The 9318-nt window shown below is 37.5% G+C and overlaps 1 protein-coding gene and 1 pseudogene across 4 annotated transcripts in view; both read right to left on the bottom strand.

Moving 5' to 3' along the window:
- Positions 1 to 9318, bottom strand: part of LOC113143885 (zinc finger protein 208-like) — a 905597-nt pseudogene that overhangs the window by 36653 nt on the left and 859626 nt on the right.
- The window catches only part of unm_hu7910 (un-named hu7910), a 51197-nt gene continuing 46204 nt past the window's right edge, over positions 4326 to 9318 (bottom strand). For all 4 annotated transcript variants that reach the window (XM_026329510.1, XM_026329506.1, XM_026329507.1 and 1 more), the window contains 4 exons: positions 9007 to 9142; positions 8648 to 8739; positions 7283 to 7416; positions 4326 to 5360 (listed from right to left, as the gene is read on the bottom strand). In XM_026329510.1, coding sequence (XP_026185295.1) covers positions 5210 to 5360; positions 7283 to 7416; positions 8648 to 8739; positions 9007 to 9142 — 513 coding nt within the window. In that variant the 3' untranslated portion in view covers positions 4326 to 5209. The remainder of the gene's footprint in view (positions 5361 to 7282; positions 7417 to 8647; positions 8740 to 9006; positions 9143 to 9318) is intronic.

Raw genomic sequence — 9318 nt, 5'->3', positions numbered from 1 at the left:
AGTGAAACGACTATGTTGCACTTATCTTAAACCAAACCATCACACCAAATATTTAACGATTTACTTGGCCTAGTCCCCACAGTGTTAGTGTGTTAACAGGTTTAGGTCCCCACTGTGTGCAGTAGTGCCAGGCACATATTATGTATAGCTGTCAAACATAAACATGCACAGATTTACTCCCACTCACATGTTAAAGACAACAACAAACCACAACACCCATGTGACACAAACTACCTTTTTGTATTTTTGTCTTTTTTCGTCTTTCTGTAGTTGTGAGGACACTTACTGAGTCTCTTACCTCAACCTTAGCCATCTAACCCCCACCATTACCCTAACTGAAACCTGGTCCCTAAACCCCCTTAATGCTCAAATACACTTCTGACCCCAATGTGGAAACAGTTTAGGCAGGGATGTCCTCACAAGGATGGATTCAAATTAAAATATATCCACACAACTTTAGAAAGACAAATTCACACTCACACACACACACACACACACACACACAGTCTGTCCTGTCTCTGAGCCGTCTAATGCCTGTTAGCTGAGCCTTTCTGTCCACACCAACACCCTTTCTGAAGACACATTTGTGTGTTGTCTTCTGTGCTTCGAGCTGTGTTAACGCTGCCAGAAACAAGAAACAAGCAGATATTATGTTTTTGTGAAAGGCATAACAAGCCACAAACATGAAACATCAGAGTCAAATGTGCACATGAAAGGATAATAGGATGCAGTGAAACTTTATTTAAACCTCAGACAACAGACTGAGGACAAGCCACCTCACAGAAGACACAAGCTGAAACACAATCAGATGCATAATTAAAAAAACATTTAGAGTGGGTTGCACCATCAAGGATTCAGTTAGAAAAAAATGGTTTAATGCTGTTTAATCATAGTTAAACATGATAAACATAGATTTTTAATGACCACTCTTATTGTATGTGTTCAAGCTTATCTTTGGTAACAGCAGTTTATCAAAATAAGCTTAACCTGATCTTATCCATTTACAAACTTATTGGAAACGTTTACCTATTCCAGAGAACATAAAATGATATAAAAACAGACAAACTAGAGATGAAGCTATCTAAATTCATCTGCAGCTATTTTGATAAGCAATAATAATTTTAGCACATTTTTTCTAGTTAACCTTCTCTAATATTATTTTTTCCAGGCTTCTTTGTGATAAGTAATAGGAGACTGAATATTTTTTGTAGACAAAACAACCAAAACAAGACTGATAGACAGAGAAAGCAGCCTGTAGAGTAATAATGCAAAATATATAACAGTTGCTGCCCTATGAACAACAAAAAAGTAGAAGTTGGTCTATAACAGCAGCTTAACACTTGTACTTATTTAGTCACTATATGATGCTGAAAATATTCTGTAAGATGTGATAAACTGGACCAGTATTGTTGCTTAAAGCGATAGTATGAGGTGCAACAAACAAACAAAAGAGATTTAACATGATTGGGCTTGTAGCAGATGTGTTACTCTGCCGTTAAACTATTAAACTCTCTCTCTTTTTATTTAAAATTTTGAATCTCCCGCTTCAAGTGTGAGGTGTTGAACCTGCCCTCGCCGTCACGTTACAACCAATAGTGAAATCAACAAGCCCCACCCCCTGTGCACACTGAGACCATAGGGAGCATCCTAACCTGTAGTCAGAGTTTGCAGCCAGAGATAACACAGAGTGTGGTACTGCAGGTTGTTCTGCATCTAAAAGTCTTTGTATACCCTTCACAAGATGGAAATTAATTCTATTCCCTCAGTTCTCCCCATGTCTGTGAGGGTCTTCCCCAGGTGCCCCAGCTTCCTCCCACAGTCCCAAGACATGAAGTTTCAGGTTAGGGTAATTAGTGACTCTAAATTATCTGTAGGTGTGACTGTGACCATTTGTCTGTCTCTATGTGTCAGCCCTGGTGATCTGTCCAGGATATTCTCTGCGGTAACAAAAGCAGCAGTAACCATGGTTTCTTTTGTTACTGAGCTAAATGAAAATATCTGTGCTAAAGTTTAAACTAGATGCCTCTGGCTGCGTTTAATAAAATGACTGTTACTTTGTCAGGAAACTTAAACATGATCCTCCTGTACTGAAACATCCAGTTGAAGTCTCTAGTCTGCAGCAGCAGGATCCTCTGTTTCCCATTCAGGATCAGACTCTGGCTCATAAATCTCTATTAACTGTTTCCAGCTGCAGCCATTACACAGGGTAAACACAGACTGTAACAGGACTTACATTATTCATGAGGTCCTATTCTGATTGGTTGAATGTGAACATGAGTCATCAAACAGCCAATCAGATATATTGTGCTCATGAACAATATATATTTTATGTTATTAATGTCAGAAACAGCTGCTAGAGAACAGAGAAGGATCTGGTCTCTCTGTATAGATGGATTTAGATGAATCTAAACTACTACCACTAACTCATGATTAATCCAAGACTAAAGTTATTTCTTGCTGGTGAAACCCATCTTAAAATGTTTGAATGTTGTTGACCATTGCAGACGAAAACACCTGACTTGAAATTACAGTTCTACGTGCTGGAGTAATATGAAAAAGTACCAGAGTGAGTTTAGCCAAATTGTTTTCTAGGTTTTAGAATTGAAACTTAAAAAGGAATTTATTGTCCAGTAATATGAAATATCTCAGCCAAAAGCCATCAGATATGACAGGATGAAAAGACCTTGAACTTCATGTACAACATAAAAAAAATCACATCCAGTTAGACCATTTGCACAAGCATTTCCAAAATGAAAGCACCACACTTGTCACCAAAAATATCAGGTAGTGACACTACAACTGAATGATGTGCATGAAAACTGTAAAAGCTGGTTTACCAGAGTGAAATATTTCTTTGTATTGTGCTCTGAAGAAATCACAGGATGCCAAACTCTCACCTTCAACCTCTCCTACACCTAAAGGAAATGATTGTTTTTATTGACTCTAACTTATTTGAAGATTGTATATTATTGTTACTAGTATTATTACACTGCAAAAAACAAATGTACTTAGCCAGTTTTATATTGAGATAGTAGAAGTAAAATTATCTTGGCTTCCTGCAATGAAACAATTTGAATTTCTGTGTGAAATGAAATCTCATAGTAAATTAAAAAAAGAAAAACATTTCTGAAGTATGAAAATTTGCAGATGGATAATTTCACTTAGAAGATATCTTAATATAACATTGATTATTTATTGGAATCCAAAAACATGGCAAGTTTGTGATAGTTTTTTGCAGTGTATGTGACTCAATCAGGGCTACATGAGCAGTGATCTGATGTCCACGCGACTATAATGTAATGTGTTTCAGTGAATGTATAGAAATAAACATTTACACCAATGATATTGTCTTGTGCTTTATTTGACAGTATGACTTTATTTTGAAAACAGACATTGATGAAATACTCCCTACTATTTGAATCCAGATTATTCTGAATGAATTAACTGAAGCCTTGGAGACATTTACACCACTGCAGCAGATCTAACTTTGATTGGTGGTGCTAAAATTTAAAATTGCTAGAATTTAAAAAAAAAAAAAAATACTCTCAATAATCCAAAGACTTTGCCTTAAAAAGATCAACTGAGGCAAACTATCAACTATCAAGTTCATGGAAAAAAGATGGAAAGATCTGAAGATGATCTTAATAACTGTTGTTTTATTTATTTATTATTTTATGTTGTGCTACATTGTGCTATGTATCTACAGTAGCCCAGAAAAGACAAGCCAAGTCTGGCCCTCTTTAGTACAGACCGGACAACAAATTCAGCCCTTTCCACAAAATATTAAATATGTGGGCTTTACTTCACTTCATGTGTCCAGTTAATTTTGAACCCCTTACCTTTGGCACTATTTGTTAAAAGAGTTATATTTCCCAAACATTTCTGTCTATACTGATAAACTTACTAAAAGAAAAGCTACATATATTAAAATATTAATATATTTAGTAATTACATGTAAATTATTTTATACCAAAAACTGAATAACAAAAGATGTGTCACCATCCAAATATGGACTAACAAACATAATAAACATAAAGATGACTGAATAAAATGGGAATCGCAAATTAAACTATAATTCTTGAAACAAGTTGACAAGTGAAAGTTCATGTTAGTTTTAAATTAATTAGATAACACTTTGTCTACATAGTTGTCAGTCCTGAAGGGATTAGGGGTAGTGACACTTTGAGGAAAAAGAATACCTCATGTTTTTGCATTAAACAAGTTTTGTGATCAAACTCTTTCAGTTGTTCTGAATTTTATACTCCAGTGTTGATTTTAACTTCTGATGCAGGGCCTCATTCTGCTGGAAGAAAACAACAGGCATATTTCACAGAGACAATCACATTTTTATTTTGTAGTTGTATTTTTTTTACATTTTTACTATAAATATAAATCATCTTTTATAACATTGCATGTTTTCATGTAACTGTAAAAAAGGTGGAACCAATAATCATCATTGGTGACAACCAATCTGGATAAACCGAAAAAGTATATTGGTTCAGCTAAAAATTAAGGCTTCTCTTAAACAGCTGATTTCCACAACATTATAACAAATGTATGTGAACTACTTTACAGTTCATATAAAGGAAGTTCCATCACCCCAATGTTGTAGTGTTTCAGTGCCTATTCTGCAATTAATCTCAAAACACTGACAAAACTTTAATGACAGTGAACACCCAGGAACTGATTTTGGTTTATAATTCATTTAGAAAAACATTCAGTTGAAAGGTTTTTCTAATTTTCCAAAACTTCAATGAAATCCAAAGAGCTGCCAAAACTAGAAAAAACACGTTGTAAATAGGTTTGAAAATTTCTATAATTGTGGGAACCTTGCACCCAGTCCAAACTGGGTTAACTGGGGCTAAAACAAGTACCGTATGTGCTCACTTTATCTTTATCTTTGAAAGTTGTACAGTCAGTAGTATTGCCCAATATACACATTTTTCTTTTCCATCCTTCAGTTCAATGCTTAATCCTTTCATGGCATTCACATGTTTAGTAGTTTATTCACAAAAAAAAAAAAAAAAAATCAGCCCATCTCTGAAACTTTCCTTATTCTTCTCAAATTCAGTCAGTGTTTCGGGCAGATTAATCCACAGAAGAATCAGCAGTCAGTCAGCCCGCCTGATCAGGCTGCACAACAGTTCTTGTCAGGTCTTTGTCCACCTGCATACTGGTCCTCTCAGCTGGTGTATGTGTTTTGGCTGATCTAAATCGGGCTCAGAGTCTGCCATTGGTATGGCATTAACTCTGGGTGCCAGACATCCACAATGAAGATGAGGCGGTAGCTGTCGGCATCCTGCCAAACCTCGTGCTCAAAGGAGTCGTCGAAAATGAGGACTTTACCCTCCTCCCACTCCCTGTAATACAGGAAATGAATGAGAAGTTAGCAGAGAACATGAAATACTTTGTGCTGTATGAGATACCAGGCAGTCAGTTTTAGCTGTTTTGGGGGCACGGGTGCTGCTGCAGCATTGGAAGGTAACAGCAGCTGTACTAGGCCTGCTAGTGAGGCTCTACACAAGCTCATATAAGGCTGCATGGGAGGAGGAGCAGGCTCAGCGTGGTGTGGTTTTAGATGCAAACGCCAGGAAGCAGGCATCCACTGGAGAAGCATTGCTGAGGGGAATAATTCCTAAAAATTGTAATTTGGAGGGTTTAGAAACGGGTGTAAAATGATTAGAAAACTTTTTCTCTGTGCTTTTATTTTTCATGCATGAAAATTATTTGAGTATCATTATATAATATCCTGTACCTATACTTGGCCTGGGAAGAACCTTTTTTCTACATTTGTTTTCCAATCCAATCCAATTTTATTTATAGTGCGCTTTTTGTCAGACAGGTACTATGGGGCGAGACCGTGGAGACATTTAAAAACCAATAAAAGGAGTTTAAAATCAATATGGAAGTGCACTGGCAGCCAATGTAAAGATTGGAGAACTGGAGAGATTTGATCACATTTATGTGTACCAGTTAAGAGACGGGCAGCAGCATTTTGGACTAATTGCAGCTGAGCAATAGATGTCTGACTAAGCCCAGCATAGTGAGTTGAGTAGTGATAAAAGCATGGATTAAATTTCAAAATTCTGCCGAGATAAGAGGTTTAACTTTGGCCAATTGCCTCTGTTTGAAAAAGTAGACTTCACCACTGCACTTACAGTGGTGTGAAAAAGTGTTGGCCCCCTTCTTGATTTCTTATTTTTTTGACAGTATGTTTCTTATCTTTTGGTTTGTCACACTTTAATGTTTCAGATCATCAAACAAATTTAAACATTGGTCAAAGATAACACAAGTAAACACATCATGCAGTTTTTAAATGAAGGTTTTTATTATTGAGGGAAAATAAAATCCAAAACTACATGGCCCTGTGTAGTTTTGACCTTGCCCTCGTCTGCACTTGTGCCTGGTAACACGTGTAATATCATTTAACCAGGGCTCAGGAAATCAGCAAATTCACTTATTGTTTTTGGGTGGTCTATATATGACTGCACACAACACCGGGAAAATGGCACCCAGATCAAATAAGTTCAACTCAAAACTGCAAATAGAGGCTGTAGGCACGAGCACAGGAATTAATTCCTGTCGGGGATAACTACTGTTATCAGATTAAAAGTCAAGTATGTGGCCACACTACCATTTGGGTAAATGCATCTCATTTATAGTTTTATTTTGTGTAGTCCAAGGTTTTCCTAATTTAATAATAAGAATATAACTTAATATTTGAATAAAAGCACAAAGGAAAGGAGATGAGGACAAGGCAAAGAGCTGCAGGAAGACTTGTGGGGTAAGGGAGTTGTCAAAAATGGCATGTGCACTAATAAATGTGTGTGCATTTATGATTGTGCATAAATAAGTAAGTAATTCACCTGTGCTCTAGTTCATGTCAAAAGTGTCAGTATTTGATGCCGATGGAATGAGAACATGTTGCTGCTGACATTGTTCATCTGGATGGTGAAAGCAGGGAGAGATTTGGACAAACTCACGCAGCTACAGACAGAAGACCCATATCCTTCCCTGTTGGCATGTTCACCGGCATTCTGAATTGCCAACAGATGTACTAGACTTTGACCATCCTGATTCGTAGCATTATGTCTCATTTGTGGCAACGTTTGTCTACTACATCAGTCAAAGTGTGACCACTGAGGCCTCCTGTATGTTACACACTGTCATAACCAGAGGTTTGATATTACAAAATGTGAAAAATGGCAAAAAAAAAAAAAAAAAAAAATTAAATCAGACCAGATCAAGCTAAAAACCAAAAAGATGAAGATAAGTTCAGTACCTGGTCTCGTTGGTGCAGCGGATCTTGCAGCCCTGTTTGGGGATGACAAGGCCGAGGTGCATCCTCAGTCTGCAGTTAGTGGGACCAGTGTGAGGCCACACATGAGTACCGGGCTGCATCACTGAGAACTTAATCTGAACAGAACACATTTATAAAAAAAGGAAACATCAACAGATTAAAGCCAGCCGACCTCACGCTTATTTATGGCTATAATCTTTGCTAAACTGATGCCTGACTCCATAATCAGATCAGGGAAGTTATTTTAAGACATTTAGTCTGAAAACATCTCTGGTTCAGAGGGTAAAAGTGTAGATTTGGTTTTTGAAGACAGTACTGAACATCATCTGTCCTCAAATGCTGACCATACCTTTTTCAGATGAATTCTTATTGGAAAGTTGTGTCGGTAGTACCAGCAGGGAAAAGTGAAACATTTGTTTATCACAGACTCATTTAGCATTTTGAAGCAGCATTTATGGTTTTAAAGCTCCTCATCATTTATACGTTTTAATTTTTAGTGGTGTGACAGATATTTCAGCCCCCTGACTTGAACAGACAATGACAACAGAGGATGGACAGTCACTTCCTGTCAGTCCAAAACTGACCCCAAAACATCATGAATACACAAGCTGCCATCTTGATTTTCTGATTCACAGTAGTGGCCACCGGTGGAGCTGTGGTATCAGGCCGCCAATCAAAGCTGTCAATCATCTGAAATGCACCTTTTTATATCTTATTAAACCACATTAGAAAAATGTGTACTTATAGATTGCCGTCACAGAAATTGTGTTTGAGAAAAATTTATCTGATTTGTGCATTGAATTTTTAGTTTGTCTCTGCTAACATGGAAGGGGTGGAATTCCTGACCTATACTGCTGCCAAGTCAGGGTGTGATTGACGATCGACCATCTCTGGGAGCTGTCACGTCATCCATCTTTACCTTCGGTCTATTATGTTGATGTGTAAACAGTGAAATATGAGGCAGACGCAGCCAAACTAGTGCTGGTGTTAACATTGCTAACTGGACGTTCACATGCTTACACATACAACAATAGTTACTCTCCCATTATGTTGACAAAGAGGGGTGTCAGAACATGCCACAGGGGCGTCCTCTATATTGCTGTTGGCCCAACAGAACTCGTAATAAATATTTTCAGGCTCCTGATTGGCCTGTTGGTTTTATTTTCAGTGTGGACTTGGCCCGAGTTACACTGTTACACTCTCCTTTCTGTTGTGTAGTTCTCACATACACATGAAAAAAAAATGTTTCATAAAGATGCATAAAAACATATACAGTTTACTTGGGACAATACAGAGAATCTGTAAGTGTGTGTCTTTGTGTGTGTGTGTGTGTGTGTGTGTGTATACCTGCCCTCTCTTGCAGCCTGTAGCTTCAGGATATCTCTCTATCAGTGAGCAGGTCTTTGGGACAGCCTGACAAGCATTTCCAACTTTTTTCCCTTAAAAAAAGAAACACAGTCAAACCTCACTAGGGCTGCTAATAACATTTATGTTTTTAAAGTTTCAAATTTCCATGTTGATAATATCGATATAAAACAGAAGAACAACAAATCATCCTTTTCAGAGACTGAAGCAGCAAAACAACTATATATTGTGTGTCTTTTTCAATTAACCCGCATCTTCATCTTCAACTTATTTAGTGACTACTTGTTTTAGCATCTGACCTGCTAAAATCCCAGCTGAGCATCAGCTCTCTGTGAGCATACCTTGCTGCCAGAGTGTGTATTGTCCCCACTCCCCTTTCTCTCTCAGGTTTTCTTCCTCAGGTATAAACATGCCAGTGTTTTGGTCCATCACCACCAGAGCCTCATCTCTGATTGTTTTCCAGTTCCTCTCCAACATCTAAAAAAATACACATTCAGAAAAATGCCATTTTATGACTTTAATAAACCTATACTACTACCTGTACTACTTCCTGCTGTGCTGTATTGTCCAAGTAATGCTTCAGTTCCTCCTCCTCCTCTCTCAAGTTGTCTGAATGCTGACACTCACTCACAGCTGCAGACTTTATTACCTGC

The sequence above is a fragment of the Mastacembelus armatus genome, unplaced genomic scaffold (genome assembly GCF_900324485.2).
Source record: "Mastacembelus armatus unplaced genomic scaffold, fMasArm1.2, whole genome shotgun sequence".
Taxonomy (NCBI): domain Eukaryota; kingdom Metazoa; phylum Chordata; class Actinopteri; order Synbranchiformes; family Mastacembelidae; genus Mastacembelus; species Mastacembelus armatus.
The sequence above is the reverse complement of the archived record's forward strand: the minus strand, read 5'-3'. Positions and strand labels throughout refer to the sequence as shown.